Source organism: Falco naumanni, chromosome 5 (genome assembly GCF_017639655.2).
Source record: "Falco naumanni isolate bFalNau1 chromosome 5, bFalNau1.pat, whole genome shotgun sequence".
NCBI classification, from domain to species: domain Eukaryota; kingdom Metazoa; phylum Chordata; class Aves; order Falconiformes; family Falconidae; genus Falco; species Falco naumanni.
Genome location: NC_054058.1, coordinates 34,032,688 through 34,051,113, shown reverse-complemented (window position 1 = coordinate 34,051,113; position 18,426 = coordinate 34,032,688). Strand labels below are relative to the sequence as shown.

Sequence of the window (18,426 nt, the reverse complement as noted above, 5' to 3'; positions counted from 1 at the left end):
AAACCCCACCGGTGGCACCACCCGGCCAGGATCACGGCTGTGGCGGGGGCTCGGGCACCGGCCCTGCCCGGGGGCTCTGCACCCCTGCGCCAGCGTGACCGCCCGGCCCTGCCGGGGGAGGGTCCCGCACCCGCCGCGGGCCGCTGAAAGCTGCAGGGGCCCGAAGCGCCCGCGCCTCGGCCCGGCCGCGCTGCCAGGAGGCCGGCAGGCGCGGGCAGGGGGGACCGGGCCGCCTTCGCGCCCCAGCCCCGCGCCCATCGCCCCAGCCCCGCGGCCCCCGCAGCGCCGCGCTCGCGGCTCAGCCCAGGCCGCGCGGGACAAGGCAGCCCGGGCGCGGGGCTGGGCGGACGCCGCCTGAGGCGGCTCCGGCTGCAGCGGCCGGGCCGGGCGGGCGGGCGAGCGGCCATTTCCCGCCGCCCCGTGCGGCCCGGCGGCGACGGCGGCGGCGGCGGCGACCCCCGGCGGCCTGTGCCTCCCGGCGGCCCCGCTCCGCCCCGCGTCCCGCCCCCGCCCCGCCCCCGCCCCGCCCGCCGCCGCCACCGCCGAAGGTTGCCGAGCGGGGGTCGCGCGGCTCCGGCGGCCCGGCCGGCGTTTCCGGAGATTGCCGAGGGGCTTCGGCCCCTCCCCAGCTACCGCGGAGCCCGTGACCGAGGGGCTCCGGTGGGTCGGAGCCCGCCGCGCCCGCTGCTCTGCTTGCGGCGCGGGGCTCGCCCTCCTCCTCCTCCTCCTCCGGCAGCGCCGGGCGTCGCGGTGACAGAGCGGGGCGATCGCGGCGGGGTCGGCCGGGGCTCCGGCGGCGCGGATGGCGGAGGGCGGCCAGCCCCCGCAGCAGCAGCAGCAGCCACAGCCGCAGCTCCTGGCCGGCGGCGGCGCGGGGGCCGCCCGCGGCGTGAAGCGGGAGCCGGAGCTGGAGCAGCCCATGCCCGGTGGGGACGGCGCCGAGGGCGGCCACAGCAAGCGGCTGCGGACGGAGGCGGAGGCCGACGGCGGCGGCATGCAGGTAGCGGGCAGGGCCGGGCCGGGCGGGCCCTCGCAGGCTTTCCTGTACAGGGGCTCGGCGGGAGGGGGGCGGCCGGGCCGGGCCGCGTTTCATTTCGGTTTGCGGGATTCGGCGCGTTGCTTACGGGCGCGCGGCCCTTTCCCCCCGCCGGCAGCGGCCGGGAGCAGCGAGGGGGGCGGCGGGTCTCCTGCCCGGGGCTCCCCGGCCTGAGGCGGGCGGCTCCCGCGGCGCAGCCCAGCACGTGGGGCCGCGGCCCTCCGGGGGGCCGCCGCTGGGCCCGGCGCTCCGGGCAGCGCCGTCCGCCGCCGCCGCGGACCCTGGGGAGGCCGCGGACCGTGGGGAGGCCGCGGTGGCGGGGCTGGGCGCGGGGGGTGGCGGCGGGTGGCGCGCTCCTGTCGCCTTCGGGTCTCGTAAGCCATCGGGAGGAACCCGGGTGCTGCCTGGGGAGGAGGAAGGGGCTCGGGGGGCGGCGGGGGGGCGTCATCCCGCTTGGCACGGGGGCTGCCGGCGGGGTCTTACGGTGCTGTCGCCTTCGGCCAGCACGTTTCGATCGTCCCCAAAACGTTGCGCTTTCCAGGTGCGTTCGCTTTTGTGTTTGTGGGGTGATGCTGCCAGGGCTTTCCTGCTTTCCTTTGTCTGGGTGTTGTACGGGGTGGGTTGTTACGGCAGTCGCGCCGGCCTTTTGCATCCCTTTCTCCTGAGGAGTGTATCGCAGGTCTTGGGAGGCGGTGTGATTTATTCACCTGAACTTGTTTCTCTTCTCACCTTGTCTTGGGTTCGTAAACACCGCTGGTAGTTTCCAAGGGGAGCATCCTGTCTTCTCCAGCATGCTTCTTATCCAGACGCCGAATGCTGGCCCGTGGTCTTTCTTTCTTATTTCCCAGGCTGTCCCCAGTTTGCACGCTCAAGATTTTTTTTTTTATTTATTTTGTTTTTAAATAGCTTATAGCTGGAGGGTTTTGTTTGTGGTTCTGTTTGATGTTCAGCTTTTCGTGGCGGTGTCTCCACCTTACAACATCACTTTTTCCCCAGCGTGATGGTGTGAGCAGAATGTAGGCTGGAGCTTCACACCGGAGTGATGCTGCTTGTGCTCCCGCAAGGCCAGTAAAAACCATGCTGTGCTCCTTTATTCCTTGAAGTAGTATCTTCTCCCACATGTAGGTGTCAAGTATGACTCAGACAATGTATATAATGGCAAGGAGAAAGATGCTCAGCATTGAGGGAGTGCTTATACGTTGTGCCTTGTTAGGAATTATGAATGAGTGCTTGAACATGGTGACATGAAATTCTTCCAGCTCTTCCAAGTCTGAGGCACAGGTTCTGCATAGTTACAGGAGGTGCACCAGTTTACCTGCAGTTAGTGGTTAAACTGGCTGGTGTCGATGTAAACCGGTGATAAATCAACTGAAAATTGCCCAGGGAGGGACTTGAACTGGTTAACAAAAGAGTCTTAAAATTCCATTTTTTTTTTTTTTTTATTGCAAACAAGTATGATTTCTGTATACGTAAAAGTCTCCCCTCTATGTTTACATTGAGGACAGTGTTTTATTATCTGGTCAATGAATAGTACAGGATGTTAAGATTGCAGCATTCAACTGTGGGGCTACAGCAGTGTGTGCACAGCGATGTGTAGTGCTGGTGGTAATGGTAGTATGGATTAATTGTGGATTTTAGTGGAAAGTTGGGGTTTTGTTTCCATGTCAAACACAGGCAAACAGTGGAGAAATTAGATGGAGAAGTGCAGCTAGTAGAGTCCTGTTCTAAAGTTGTGTGTTTATAGTCTGTAAATGTTCTTTAGATAGGGACCTCCATATTGTAGTTGGTATTCTTAGTGTAATTTTAATATTTATGTATATATGGAAAAGGTTTTTTCAATCTTTCAATATAAAAGATGAAAATAAACATGTATGTATATACACACGCACACATGCCATTGTGTGTGTCCAGAAGTTTCCCTTGGCTTTTTTTACTGTTAAAAAGGGTGTTTTATTTATTTGGAGAATCTTCTCATGTTTGTAACCAAGAAATACCAAATTTGAAGCCAAACTTGCAAGTAACATCAGAGCTAGGAAAAAGGTGTTCTTTAATGTTTGGGAAATTTGTTACCTTTTTACTTAAAAGTCAAAACACAAGATTGCCTTTCATGAAGGTTTCTGTTCAGATGGTATATTCTTTTGAAGTACCTTATTTTAGAATAACAGCTTCTTTTTAGTAAATTCCTTACGTTTGACTGTACGTAATGCTTACAAGAGGAATAAAGACCCTATTATTCGATTTTTTTTTTTTTTTTTTTTTTTTAATTATTACCCCCCCCCCCCCTCCATGTACTAGAGGCTTTCTGGAAACTGGAAATAACACTAGAAACTGTTGTACCTTGTTTTTCCTGCAGATCCTGTCAATTTTCTACTTCCTGTTCCAGAGCCACAGGCTGTTGCTGTGTAAACTTGGTGACCTCATGTCCCTGGGCTGATAGTGAGGAATCCTGGGGTGCCACACTTGCCACAGTTTCTTTGCATAACCCCTACCTACCAGTGGTTCAGGGTGTGAACACAGCTTGTAAAGCTGAAATAAACAATTTAGCTATAGAAATTATGAATGCAACTGTAAAACTAATACCCTTTTTTTTTGTCTCTTAATATGAAATATAGAAGCTAGCCTATAGGAAGATAAAATAGTAGCTGGTTATTAAGAACTTGGGGCGAAGTGTGGCTTAAAGCTTAAAGTAGCCCTTAAATTTAGTGAGCTTCTTGCTCTCTGCTGTCTCAGGCCAGCATGCTCAGACAGCTTATGCAGTTAGGGTTTCATTATCTAATCCATCTTTGATCAGGCTGGATAAATGGTGTTTGGCCAGTGCTGATCTTGTTAGGAGGGTGGTGTAAAGCTGCTTGAGTTGGGATTGGGACAAATCGGATCATGGCTGCTATCTGCTTCTGGGACATATTTCAGTTAATCGTGGCGTGGGAGGAAAAGGACCAGCACATACTGCTACTTTTTAGCTCCCTCTGGTCCATAAGTGGCAAAAATCAAATTCCGCCGACCAGGAAGGTCTCCTGGAAGTGTCTGGATATACTTGCAAGCTTTGGAGGTAAAGGGCCCCAAAGGTACTGCTGCTTTTTAACTGTATATATATACTAGCTAGGAACTAGCTTGCTCTGTGTTTCCTGGCTTGGATGAGTTGAATCATTTGGATCAGCTTGCTGATCTTGGTGAAAATAGTCCTTAATAGAGGAAGAAAAAAACTTTATATTGGTGTAAGTCACTTGTGAAACTGCACTGAAATGCAGTTGTTAATGCAGCTGTATTTGCTGCCTGTCAGAAGAGGTTGACTGCTGCACAGATGGAGGAGATCGCACCCTTGCAATTATTTCTCTCCTCCTCTGTTCCTTGCATGATGAAAGACCAGAAATGTTGTGGCTAGCTGGGAAGTGTCCCTTCTTTCTCTTTGGAGCTGCAGTCAGAGGTGTAATTCCACGGTGCTGTTTGTCTTCCCCATTGAGGTCCTAGAGGTGTATCAGCCAGCTTATGCTGCTGAAGAAAATTGTTAAAATATCTTCCAGTTCCTCCGTGTGGGGTTGAATGAGTTAATCGACTCCATTCAGTTCCCAAGGTGAATTTTGGTTCAACATTTTTATAGGGCCTAGGCTGGTTAGTGGATTAAAATTATACCTAGAGGTAATACGTAGTTGGAATTAGATGCAAGGTGTGAACAGAGCTGATTCTTGTTCCTCTTTCATGAATGACTTGTGTGCTCAGGATCCCTGAGAATTTGGGGAAATTACCCCTGCAACCATGAGCGTGGCTGACAGGGAAGACAGTTAGTGTAGCTGTGGTATATGCCTTATCGAGTCCACGTAAACTTTTAGTGGCAGTGATGAGTGGTGACTTTGTATTGTCATTCAGGCATGTCTTTACAGGGTTCATAAAGATGACTAACAGTGTTGAGATCAGTCCCCTGTGACTAAATAATGATGTAATAGATGATAAGTCTTTGCTCCGCAATAAAGTCTGTGGTTTCTCTTCCTACTGAGAGCCAGAAGATGGTCTGTAATACCTTCTGCCAGCTTGACTTCTTCCAGCATGAAGACTGGAAACCCTGAACAGCAGCAGGCCACAGAAAGGGGAGAGTGGGGACACTGGTGGTGCTTCATGGCAAACAGTGTCCTCACCCGTTCATGGTGCTCCAGAGGAGGGCAAGAAATCAGTCTGCTGATAATTTCCCAAGATGGGTTTGGGTTTTAGAAGTAATAGGGCTGAGTGGGACTGTAATTGAGAAGGGAACAGTAAATAACAGCTTCTGTGCTATGGGGACCCTATGGAAATCTGTATTTTTAAATCTTACAGAAGAGAGTATCTTCTGTAAGTAGATGGTTCCAGTAAATGAGGGAAAAGCTGTGTAATCAGGTTAGCTTTTTCTTCTCTCTTATTATTCATGGCATGGTTCTCTTTGTAAAGAGATGCAGAGCAATGCAGGGGATAGAAGATATTCTAAAAAAGAAACGAAGTTCCAGTTTTTAGAAGCTGACGCCTGCTTTGGATCCAGGATGAGGTGTCCTGGGATGCTGTTTGGACAGACTAGCATTGCTGATGTGATGAGACATAATGAATCACCTGTAAGTTTGTTGTTACTTTTGTTTGCTTTTGTCCTTTGCTTTTTTGAAAATATTTGAGTGTTGTGAGTTAGACCTGACATAGTCTGGGAAGACTTAGAAAATGCAGTTCAAAGAAAAGGTTTGGCAAGCAGACTGAAAGTTGGGATTTTGGAGACATTGAGAGCACTTTAATGTTGACTCTTTTCTTGCCATATTCAGGAAAATGGAAAGCCCAAGTAAAGTATTCTGGATTCTTTAGCACCCTTCCAGGCTCTGTTGGTATTTCTCTTTGGATTTCAGAGGTTTGTGTTTAAAGGTGATGGCTGCGGTTTTGAGGTTGGAAGCTGAACAGAGGTCTGGCTCTGTTGGAAATGGTTTCCTTCTGTGTATGTGTACCAGCTGTAGACATAAGCATTTTATTTTTCCTTTTCAGAACTCCTATTTAGAAACATGAGTGCACTGGCATTTTGCAGAAAGGCTGGGCTCTCCCTTGCGTTTTTAAAAGGTTGCCCACCTAGCTGAGTTTGGAGCAGTGTGCCTCTCTCCCATGCATGTCCTGTGAAGTACCCTCGTGGCTTTTCCTGCCAATGGTGCAGCAAGCAGGGCTCCCACCTTGCCCTTTTGTTTTGGAGGTTCACGCCTCTTTTCAAGACTGTCTCAAGGAAGTGCTGGTCACTGAAATTTTGGCAGCTGTGTTGCTGTTAGCTGCATGGTTTATTGTGGCTGTACTGAGGGCTTTCAGTGGCTCTGCTGTGGTGAGGTTGGTGGCAACAGGAATAGGAGATGCATGGAGACACAAAGGAGGCAGTGGTAAAATAAAATAAAATAAAAACTGCTTCGTTTGCATTAGTGGTAGGGAAGCCAAACTGAAGTTGAGATGGACCTGAACTGGATTCTGTGTGTGGTCCACTGCCCCCCTGGAGACTGCTGCTGAAGGACATACCTCTTGTTAGCTTGGAAAAATAGAAGCCTGTCACTAGCAGTGTTTGGTTTGTTGCACAGGAGCCTCTGCCCCTTTGGAAAATGTTAGGGATCGCATTGGTTGAAGAGGTTTTAAAACCTGTCCCTCTATGCTGCTGACTTCTCTTGTGGGGTGGAGCAAACCTTAGTTTTCATACCAAGCAAGAGGAGGGCAAGTGTTTTGGTCGGCTGGAAACCTCTTAGTTAATTTGCTCATCTTGGATATTACTTGACCTTCTGTGTGTATGTGTGCTTTTGAAATGCGGTGGCTGAGGGATCAGAGGAACATCCAGAAGTGAAGTAAGAATAGCAATTAGAAGTAACGAGTTCCAGTTCATTGAAGCATTCTGTTGATTTACTTTTTACAGGGGTATTGAGTGGACACTGGAGTGTAGTTGTCATGAGATAATCCCGATGTTTAGGGATTAGAGCTGCTTGACTGCATTTTGGGCCTTAACTCCCTTTGCTCTCCAGTAAATTTAATTTGGCCAGCAATCTTTATAAATTCAGGCACATGTTAGTTTGAAAGATGTGTATATATTTTCCTCAGCATGCTTCCCCCTCCCTCCACTTCACTTCCCTGAGTGCACCTCCAGTTTTTGGGTTGAATTTGAGATGTTTGTAGGAGCCAAGCCCAATGATGGCAGGGGCTGTACAAAACAGTCTTCGCCAGGCTTGGACCATGCCAGTGTCCTGACTTGCAGCGCTCCCTGCCAGGGTTCTGCCTAGCTGTTCCACTGAGCCGTGCCAGGGCACCTCTCCTGCAGGAAACCTTTGCTGCCTGCTGGGCTTTGCTGAGAAGGGCCCTCGTAGGTTGAAGTTTCTAACCTGTGTTCTTGGTTCTGGAGGATTTCTGGGGTGTTTGGGAAGAGGCTTGGGAACCGTTCCAGTTCCTCTTGTTTGGCTTGTCACACGTGCATATGGCTGGCATCTATCGAAACCACCCAGGCAGCTGTCTTGCTGGACTGAGGGAAACGGGATGCTGACTCCTTAGCGATAATATGATGTATTTAAGTAGCTGCAAAGTGGGAAAGGTTGTATACAAAAGCCTTCCCCTTTAATCAGGGGCAACAGCTGAACTTGAGCTGGATCTAGCATCTGTTTGGGCAGAGCAGGAAACTTTGGCAGTTTCTGCCAGCTCAGTTGGTGCGACATTGGTGTTCAGTCAGCTATATACCATTGCCACCTCCTAACCTTTGGAGTGTGGGCAGAGTGTACTTGTGATTCATACCGATTAGAAAAGAGGTCATGAGATCTTTTACTTGCATCTCTTGGGTAGGACAGTGGGACTCGGTCTGGCATGTTTTTGAAGTGGCTGTTCCTGGGGCTGTTGCTTGTGTTTGCTTTTGTCTAGGAGAATTCATTGTGCAAGAAGATTGGGTGCTTGCTTCAAAAAGTGTGGGCTAGAAGCAATTGTTGCTTTTTCTGTGTGACTTTCTTGGGTTTTATCCGCTCATAACTGCCTCAGCAATAATGCCAGGTATTGGCATAGAGATGGGGAATAACCTGTACCGTTTAAGGGGGGGGAAAAAAATGCCCCAATGTGTTAGCACTTCTTACACTCTGGCTGTATGTAGCTAAATTTCCTTTAATAGAGAGGCTAAAGCAGCAACCTTATGTGGCATTGCTGTGTGTTGCAAATATCAAAATATTTTCCCCAGAGGCCTTTGAGGCCCTGGGATCTGGATCCAGCTCAGGTTTCTTCAAGGGATCAGAGCGTGCTCTTTTAGTTGAGGCTTTCTGCACAGCTTTTCCCCTGCTATTTCTGTAGGATATTCTTGCAGACATTTGGGGTGGTTGTCACCATCGGGGGTGATGCCTGGGAAGAAAATCCCACCAAAGCATCACTTAAAAGCCTTGGTTTAGTGCTGTGTGGGCTAAGAGGAGGCTGTAGCTGGGATCCCAGGCCTATAATTTATTGCTTGCGGTTGCCGTTCCAGTACCCTGTGATGGGTGGGAAGGTGGCCTTTCCTCCAGCCTGCTCACCACCCTCCGGTGAGGCCGGGGGAAGGCTGGGCTCTGTGGGCTCTGCCTGCTGCCGGCCTGGGCGCCTTCTCTCCGGGGCCCCGGTTCCACAGACGGCATAGCCAGGCGTGACTGTCCCAGCGGCGTGATGGTGCTTCTGAGCCATTGCTGCCCGGCTTTTTGTTTTTACTCTGTTCTGTGGCTTTGCTTGCTTTTTGTGGGAAGACAAATGAGGGGAAGTGCGTGCATTAAAGGGCTTCTCCATTACCCTTTGTACTCTCCTGTCCTGGAGAGAAGGTCCATCAGAGGCCTCTTTCCTATCCTTGTTTCATGTTAAAAGTCCTGTGTAGCCTTGTAGTGAAGCTGGACCAGGATGGAGTATGTTTTGTAGAGAAGGGAGAAGCACCTTACTCTTGAAGCTGAGCATTGGAATGACTCGGGGTGGTTCCTGGGATTAAAGGGATCACTCTCTCTAAGTGATGCTACTTCCACTCTCCAGAGTGGCCCCTGCCACGCAACCTGGGGAGATGCAAAAGGTTTGTTCAGGGAAGAAACTTAAGCTGTTGCTGCAGCAGATTGAACCATGGGGTGTACAGAAGGAGGTGGAAGCTGGCAGCATGGTATGGGCAGATGTCCTGGGGTTGGTGGGATGTATCAGAGCAGGAAGCAGGACTCTGTGTGATGTCAGCCTCAGGAATGATCCGGATCATGGAGGAAACTGAGGCAGTAAAGTTTACATATCACTCCTGCTGGTTTGCTGAAATCTGAATGTCTCTTGGGCAGCCAGCAGGAGAAATCAGTTGACTTCTAAAGCTCCTGCCTGTCCTGTTACTTGTTTTGACCAGGAGTGGAAGTTGAAGTGTGTGAAAACACAGAATGCCCTCGATGCGCCAGTTTTAGGAAGAGGTGTGTTATGCTGTCGCAGTGCTGTGAGAGCTGGTGTTTGTGCTGGGTGGTCTAAGGCTGCTGGGACCTGCCTCCTGAATGCAGAGGGTTGAGGAGACAGAGAATGTGCCAGAGGGAGAGCCAGTGCTGCAGTGGGCTGGACCGCGGGAGATTTAATACATGGTGTGTCCAGCATGGTGTGGGCTGGAGCTCGTATCCAGTGAGTACCCAGCAGGAGAATGTGACAAGAAGGCACCGTGTAGGGTCTTAATTATGTGGTTGTACATTTGATATTTATAGAGATGATCTCATCTCCATAAAAGCATCAAATGGATAGCGCTCGCTGAGGCGCTATTAAATCTAGCGGGAGTTTTGTTATCAGTTAAAATGGTGTGAGGTCAGGCTTTGGACTGAGAGCTATTAAATATTTAATTTCTTCCTTTTCATCTTATGTGTGACCCCAAACAGAATTTACTGCAGATAATCTAAACCTTGCACTGAATGCAAAACTATTAATTTTTTAATGTTCTCTTCCACAGTACTCACCAGTGTAGTGTGGGTGTTTCATGGATACTAACGATCTTATTTTTGCAGTTTTCCTGAGAGAAATGGGGACTTGTGGAAATGTGGAATGGAGGTACTCGTAGTAAGACCAGTTTTGCAAAAATGACACTTGCAACCTGTTTTTCTAAATTTTATTTGTAATTTTTATTGTAGCTGGTAGGGTTTTGGTTATGTTTAAATTCCTGATCTACAGCTCTCCACAACTCCCACTGTATATATGAATACTTACCACTTCCACATACTGATCCTTAAGTGTGTCATATTGGGTAAATATAAAGCAATTCTGTCTTTGTCTTGAAAAAAAGTCGAAAAGCTTGAATTAAGTAACTTAGTCATCATCACAGCAAAACCTTCCTTCGAAGATGAGGTTTGAAATCTTAACTTTTTAAGAAGGGATACCACTTGTCTTTAACTACAAACCCACATACCTTTTGGTTTCTGCAGCTGTTTTTGCTGCTCAGAACACAGTGCTTCCTAGGCTTGAACAAAGCAGGAGTCAGGCAAAAATAGCACATAAGCCTCATTTGATGTAATGTCCCTGCACATGAGGAAACAGTGGAAGTTGCATGGGTGGCTGTAACTAGCATTTTTTAATCCACAGCCCTCGATTTTTGCAATTGAAACGCTGTTTTAGGATAGAAGATAGCTACCTTGCCTTTTGAGTTAAAAGCATATTTCGGTCTGTTAGCAAACAGAAAAGCTGCTGTGCATACAGGAAAGTCAGGAACCAGCTCCCTGCGCTGGCTGCGTGGGGGACTGGCAGCTCTCCCCCTTCCTGGGGACACAGGTTTCAGCATGGGTGCTTGTGGGGTTAGAGGGAGGCAAGCCAAGGCAGGTTTTGCTGGGGGGGCTTTGTGACACATTGGGCTGCAAAACAATCCTGCTACTTGGGATTCAGGTATCTTGGGTCAAAAGCACTTGGGTGATCATGGACTTCCTATCTCCTTCCTTTTTCTTGTTGAATAACATGCCCCTGATGCATCCCACCACTGCCTGCTTTTTCTTGCTTTTTTTCATGGGTTCTCAGTTCTGTTCTCTTTTCTTCTTAGCTGAGTACAGCACTGAGAAAAGGGGGACCAGAAATGTGCTGTATGGCTGGAGCTCTGTCATCTGCAGAGAGCCCTGGAGAACAAGACCAGGATTTTGGGCCAGATGATGCCCTATCTTGTTGCCAGGATTGTCAGACTGTTACACTGGAAGTAGTATAAAGCTGTAGGGGAGGAAAAAACACCCCATCCCACTACTTTTTGCCAAGAGGAGATAAAGGCCAACCTGGCGGTGCCGCCTTTGTGCCTCAGCATCTACTCTAGGAATTCTTGTTGACTTCAAGTGAGGGAGAAGTGATGAGGCTGGAGGCCTCTTCAGTGCTCACACAAATCCAGTGGAGACCTGGCATCTGCTAATGTCACAGCTGGATCTAACAGCTTTTTCTTTGTGACTTTTATACCTAAACACTTACTGCAAATTTCTGACTTCCTGGCTAGAGTTGCATTCCCTAAGAGTGGTGGTCTGCATGCCCAGTGCCTCGTGTTGTGAGAGCTGGTCTGAGAGGTCACAGTCGCAAACAGTGGAGGCAAGGCCATTTGCTAGGGTGGGATGGATTCAGCAGCAGGTGATAGCAGCATTTGTGAACAGTGTTGTCGAAGTCATGGTTAAACATCAGCCATGGGCTGGAGAAAGCTTCAGTGGAGAAGGGGAATTAAAAAGGAAGTGGACCAACTGTGGATTTTGATTTTCAAATAAAGAGGGTTACAGTGGGATTTAACTGTGGTGTTTCCGTCTGTCATAGTTTAACCCCAGCTAACAGCTAAGCACCACACAGCCACTCGCTTGCTCCCTCCCTCCCTCCCTCTCTGGTGGGATGGGGGACAATTAAAAGGGAGAAAACTCATGGGTTGAGATAAAGACAGTTTAAGCGAAAGCTATGTGCACAGGCAAAGCAAAATAAGGAATTCATTCACCACTGCCCATTGACAGGTGGGTGTTCAGCCATCTCCAGGAAAGCCGGGCTCTGTCATGCATAACGGTTATTGGGAAGACAAATGCCATAACCCCAGATGTTCCCCCCTTCTTTCTTCCCCCAGATTTATATGCTGAGCGTGATGTCATATGGTATGGAATATTCCTTTGGTCAGCTGTTTGGCTGTGTCTCCTCCCAACTTATTGTGCACCCCCAGCCTGCTGGCTGGAGGGTTGGGGTGAGGGGCAGAAAAGGCCTTGACTCTGTCTGAGCACTGCTCAGCAGTAGTTAAAACATCCCTTTGTTATCAACACCCTTTTCCCCAGAAATCCAAAACATAGCCCCATACTAGCTACTATGAAGAAAATTAACTCTATCCCAGCCAAAACCATCACGTCATCTGTCCATCCTTCCTTCCTTCCAGTGCCTTCTCATCTGTGAGTTAGTCTTGTCCAAGAACTAGACTACTGTGATGGACTTGGATACGGTAAATGAGAGTGAGACTGGCATTTGACTATATGTCGTCGGACCAGTTATCGGATATATGTGTCTGTGTACCTGTGCCAGGAAATTCATACGATGCTTGTAATTAGGTCTGTGTTTTTTTGTGTGTGCCTCTCTCCACTGATTGCATGCTTCCAGAAAAGACTTGATGCATTTCACCATCTTTCCTGATATCTCTTCTGCCTTCTTTCAACAGGAGCATCACATGGTTAGTGCCAAATACCGCAGATTCAGAAAAATAACTTTTCTCTGTCAGTAAATCATAAATCAGCACCACTAAGAATTCTTGATGCTTCATGTTCTGACCTGAAACCTCTCTTGTCTATGGGGTGAGAACATATCTGAGTTATTTCAGCCAGACTGTGATCAATAGATAGGTTCTCCTGGGCAAGGGTGTTTCCCATGGGGAAGATGCTAACTAACTAGAATGGATGGAGGTGCTGTAAAACTTTGCATATGTCTCTCTTCCTCCTATTATTCAATGCTTAAAGGGTTGAGTAAGGATTTCTCCTCTGCTGATCAATGAATTGATGTTTTCATCTTGAGTGGTATCAGGTATTTGTGGCTGGTTTGGATGCTAGGAGGAGCATGGGTTGGATTAGCATCTTGGATCGTGACTCCTTTAAGGACTAGGAATTCTTTGATGAGTGATTACATTTAACTCGGGGCTGTTAGTTGATGGATGTAGATGGAGCATGTCCATGTGGCTTGGGAAGTTTTCCTTAAATAGGCATGACCTTTCCAGTGAAAACAGGAAGATACTTTTTGTGTGGTGGTTTTTTTTTTTTTTGAGCTTGGCGTTTGTTTCATTTTTGGAACTCATGATTACTGCAGGCATTTACCATAGAAGTAGCTCACAGTCTTGGTAGCTTTGTGGGGCAGCATTTGGCAGCTATGTTGGAGTTTGATAGGGAGATTGGCTTTCTTTGCAGTGTAGCATTCCATATAGCATTTGTTCATGCTTTCTGTATTTGTTCTATCCTTTCTGTACCAGCTGCCGTTTTTCATCTTTGGTGCTCAGGTTCTTCTTCCTTATCATGCTGGCATCTGAAAATCTGAAGCATCTCTATAGCGAAAAGACTAGCCAGTCTGCATATTTTAACAGGTAGATGGGGAATGGATGGTACTTCACTAGGTCTGGTTCATCCTATGATAAAAAATGTTCCTGTTTCTGTTGGATTTTAGTATTTGTTGCTCTGGGGGTTGCAGGCAAATCCTGTTCCCTCAGAGCGAGTAACTCTGGTTATGATGTGAATGTGGTGACAGTCTGCCCAAAGTAATGCCTGTCCCAGGCTGTCCTTGGGAAGTGTAGGAGACAGGTGTGTTTGACTCCTGTGTGCACTGAAATTTTCCAAGATGCTTGGTCTCAGCTATTTTGTCACTGTTGCTGACAAGGCATTAGCAAGCTCCTCTGTGAACTCTTGAGTCTATGTCTCTAAGTAAGCATGAAATCTCTCTGCTTGGGCTCCCATATTTATTATAAGGTATTGTGTGGGGTTGCTTCTTTGGATTTGGTGCTTGATAAAGAGGTGTGATGCAAATGCTTTGGAAAACGTGTAATACAGTGGACAAACTGACCAGCCTTGATCACATGGTAGTATCAAGTGTTTTTGTTTGGCTTGTGTGGTTTGGTTGATCCTCAGGGTTAGTCTGAGATACGGTTTTTATGTCCGTTCTCCTGAGCAGTTTCTTCTTCTAGGTCACCAATTTCTCAATGCCCGAATTCTTGGGAGTTTGTAATTAAGATTCAGAGGTTTGTAGATGTGTCTGATTGGTTTTGGGATTAGCAATCTTTACTTTTGTTTCCAGAATAGGATTTTTAAGACAGTCCCTAAATCTCTGGGCCCTTTGGGCAGGAGTAAACATGTGGCATTGTTCCCCTTCCATGGGTGAATTCCTACCATTGTCAGAGGCAGAGAAATCCTTATTTCCTGGGCAGGGTTTTGATGATGAATACAATCACACTAAGTAGTGGATAACTTCTTAGAAGGTAACTTCTCAACTTGACTTCTTGGGTAAGTATTTTTCTGTCTTGTATGGAGGCTGTTGGATGGTTAGCTTCATTCTCTGGACAATCTACTTCTCTGCAGATGGTTATTGCGTAGTGCTGGTTATGGAGGTAACTATCTCCATGAAGTTGCTAGAAAAGATTACAATGAATTTTATATGAGCTGTGTTCAAACAGATGCACTGGAACCAAGATTGCAGTGGAAAGGGCGAATGAGTCATACCATGTCCTGATCTCCCAAAGGTTGCTCCATTCCAGCAGAGCCAGGGCAGGGGATGCTGCCTTCCCTGGTGATGGCATGGGCTTTCCCCTCTGGCTACTGTTAAATTAGCCCTGGGTTGGAATTGCTGGAAGTGTGTCTGGTCAAATGCTAATTCAGCATGTTATTTGTGAAGCTAATTGGCAGGGTAGAAAAAAAATTATGTGCCTGTAGGAAACTTCTTACCTGGAAGAGCTTCAATAGTAAAAATGTAAAATGTCTGTTAGGAAAAATTCTTCCTCTTTGCACAGTTAGTAGTGATAACCAAAAGCAAATTATACAGTGCTGTGTTCAGAGCCCTCTAATAGTATTGTCATGGCTTCTGCTTCTGTTTACAGATTTTCCATGTAACTGAATTAAATTAACAAGACTGGTCAATTCATTGCTGCTGTATTTAACCCCCTGGGCAGCAATGAATCTGCTGAAGGATGGAGCATCGTTTTCTTGTGCTGCTTGGAAGGGGAGGGTGTACAGCAAAGTGAGGTCATGCTATTTCTTGGGGGAGAGGTTCACAGTCACTGCTCAGTGTCAAATGGAGGAAATGGAGAAGTTTCCCAGAAATCCTTTTCCTCCACCACTTCCAGTGTGGCTCAGTCAATGGAGTAAGTCAGGTAGCAGTGAGGTTTTTTGTCATGTATGGGCTAGCCAGAGATTAATGTATCCACAGTTTGTTCAAGATAGCATTACAGGAATCAAAACACATCTCTTGTTTCTTGTTCATAAATTTAATCCTTTGTTTTTAACAGTTAAATATCCCTGTATTCTTTAGCCTCGCCTCTGTTACCATAGATTTGAGCCCTTCTTAAATCCTAACACATGTAATTGCTTAACATTCATGTTAGGAAGAAAAGTGTGGTGCAAGGTAATGCAAGAGGAATGAAACACCACCAGGTCACCTGTGCAGGAGCAGAAGTCTCAGAGCACTGGGTTCAGTGGGCCATCCTTCCTCCCCTAGTTTAAACTAGGTGGCCTCCCTGCTTAATTGCTGCCCACTCCATCTAAGGGTGGTCCTTGGAACGTATGGTGAGCTTCATGCAGCATCTTGTACTGCATCAGCTTGCAGTGTTCGCAGAAGATATGCTCTGTAGCATTTTAACTACAGCATCTTTGCCGGGACCAAAATTCACTTAAAATTAGATACATACATGGATCTGCATCCCATTGTTAGAGATATTTCATATTTTCTTTAGGCTTGTGCAAAATATGTGTTACGGTGGAAAAAGGTTGTACGGATTTCTTTCCTTTTTTTTTTTTTTTGAATGCCCTTTCCCATGAGTCAGCATAGTTTGTGAGACTGGAATGATGCTGTGTGCTTAGCCTTGCAGCAGGTTTGGAAATCTGGGCTTTGCCATGCCATGCTTGCTTTTCTTGTCTCTTTGCTTCAAGTTTTTCATGTAGAATTTACAGATGTTGGTGCAATTTGCCTAGCAGAAAGTGTCCCTTTGTAGCAGCTGATGAGTGGATGACAAACAACTGATTAAGCCGAAGGTTCAAAAGGCTTTTGAAAAAAATAGTAGTATTAAATTTACGCTTTGCAAATGTTGTGTCAGTACTACTGGGTTGAGCAGTGTTAGGCCACCTGGTGCAGGTTGGTCTGATTGATAACAGCCCTTTACTGTGGGCCACCAAGGCTTGTGTCTGTGGGGTATCTACAAGCAGGCACAGCCCCTGTGTAGTGACTCCCTGTGTTGGCATGCATGGTGTGAAACCTTACCTCTAGGCTAAGCTGATCTGGTGGTCAGCAGCTGCTGAAAGAAGTGATCCTTTCTCTCTGCTCTCCATTTGGCTCAGAGTTTCTTTTTTGCGATCCCGTAGAAAATTAGCAATGACAAAGAGGAGTTTATCACTAAATCCAGCTGACTCCACTGTGGTGGCTCTCTGCCTGCTAGGTCATGTTGAAGAGGAGGGGATGGCTTGTGAACCCACTGTTTGGGGAAGGATATGGGACTGTGCCTTTTGGGTCCTGCCGGGTGTTGAAGTAGTTTGTCTGTAATGCACAATTTCACTCTCTGTGTGCAACAACGGCATCTTCCGTGGTAAACTGATCTGCAGGTTGGCCTGAGGTACCGTAGGCCTGACCCCTGTGCCTGGTACTGGGACCAAGGGACACAAGGCACCAGCAGCTGCCGGGGGAGTTGGGGTGTCCTGGGAAGCTGTGACGTGCTGGAATGGTGCAGGTGCAGGAAAGGTCCTGCCTGTGGGTGCAGTTGTTTGTAGCTGAGACCGTGACAGGTAGCCCCAGACACTGGGAGGCTGAAGTAAAGCAGTGAATCAGAAGGATTTTTCTGTGTGTGCGCACAGCAACGATAGCAAAACTTTTCTCCTTAATACTGATATTTTATTTATTATTTTTTTTTAAACCAGTAACTGCATGTTGACTTTTTGGAGCACAGGAGATCTGGGGAATGACCTGAGAGGAGATTCTGGTAGTGTTGTAGAAAGAAAAGCTGTTGAAAAAGCTCTGTTGCCTCTGCTGCCCATTTGAGAGGGAAGGTGGTGTTAAGTGCTTGCTGTGCCTTTCTCTCTGGTGCTGAGAGCAGCATTGCACACGTTGGCATGGCACGCTGTACCCACAGTGCAGCTGCATGTTGCTTCTGTCACCTGGGCAGCATCCGTGGCTCTTGCAAGGAGAGCCCTTTGCATGTTTAGTACCACCACATCGCTGTCTACCTCTCATACCCATACAGCTTTAGGAGTGAGTGGCTGTCCTCTCCTCCTGCAGAGCAGGGGGATAAACATTTATTCGTCTGTGGTTTCTCTGATTAGCCACGTTTTCAGCTCTGCCTTTGTAGCTGATGGCAGGCCCTCCTTCCCCTCGGTGTGCGTCCGCAACACACTTATGTGCCGGCACGCGTGTGCTGCCCTTGAAAACAGACCATGCTTATTAAAATCATTGTTAGTTGCCATGGCAGCTGTTGTCGCTGTGGGCTAATAGGAAAGGCAATTACTGCTGCATGCTGAGGAGTGTACAGGGAGGGTGTGGGCAGTGGGGGACAGGCGGCTGCGTGCTGATGAGCAGTGTGACTGATAGATCAGCTGTCGTGGTGAGCAAGCAGCAGAGGAGAGAAAGGCCGGAGATGCCCTGTAATGAGGTTTGGCTGAATATGTTGTATTTCCACCTGGGCAGGCTCATTGACAGATTCCCACCCTTCCTTTGATTGTCAAAGGGAGTCTCAGGGTTGAGATTCATGTTTGTAGCTGGGCGCAGTGCAGTGCTGTGCAGTGACTATCAGCTGGCTCAGGAACTGAAAGAGGGAGCTGGAAAACTTTATACACATTGAAGATACTCATCTAGCCCCTTTCCAGCTGTTCCCTCTCTGTAAATATTCTTCTTCAGCTCTTACTTTGCCATTTCCTATAGGTTGAATGTAATGATGTAAAATAATACCAATTTTCTTGGAGTGAGGAGGATTGGTTATGAAAACTGAGGTCAGTTATGTTTCAGGATGCTTCGCTTGTTCTTGTGCACTACTGTGCACAGGCCAAAACGTTTTGATTATGGACCTGTGTGTAGACCCCTGTGTATCTGCAGCTGTTGTGTGGTCATGTGGCAGATGCTGTGTTTTCATGCTTTTCGTAGTGAATTTAAAGCTAAAGGGAAATTGCGTCCTTCGGGTTTTTTTCACTGAATTTGGGCAGCATGTGCCCAAGCCATGCCAGCACTGTTTATGCTCAGTGCAAACATGAGAAAAACAGAATACTTTATAGTGAGGCACTTGTAGGATATCAGTA

The 18,426-nt window shown here is 47.9% G+C and overlaps 1 protein-coding gene across 9 annotated transcripts in view; it reads left to right on the top strand.

Moving 5' to 3' along the window:
* The first annotated feature begins 536 nt into the window (after positions 1-536).
* Positions 537-18,426, top strand: part of RBFOX2 (RNA binding fox-1 homolog 2) — a 174,434-nt gene continuing 156,544 nt past the window's right edge. For all 9 annotated transcript variants that reach the window (XM_040594622.1, XM_040594624.1, XM_040594621.1 and 6 more), the window contains exon 1: positions 537-1,000. In XM_040594622.1, coding sequence (XP_040450556.1) covers positions 803-1,000 — 198 coding nt within the window. In that variant the 5' untranslated portion in view covers positions 537-802. The remainder of the gene's footprint in view (positions 1,001-18,426) is intronic.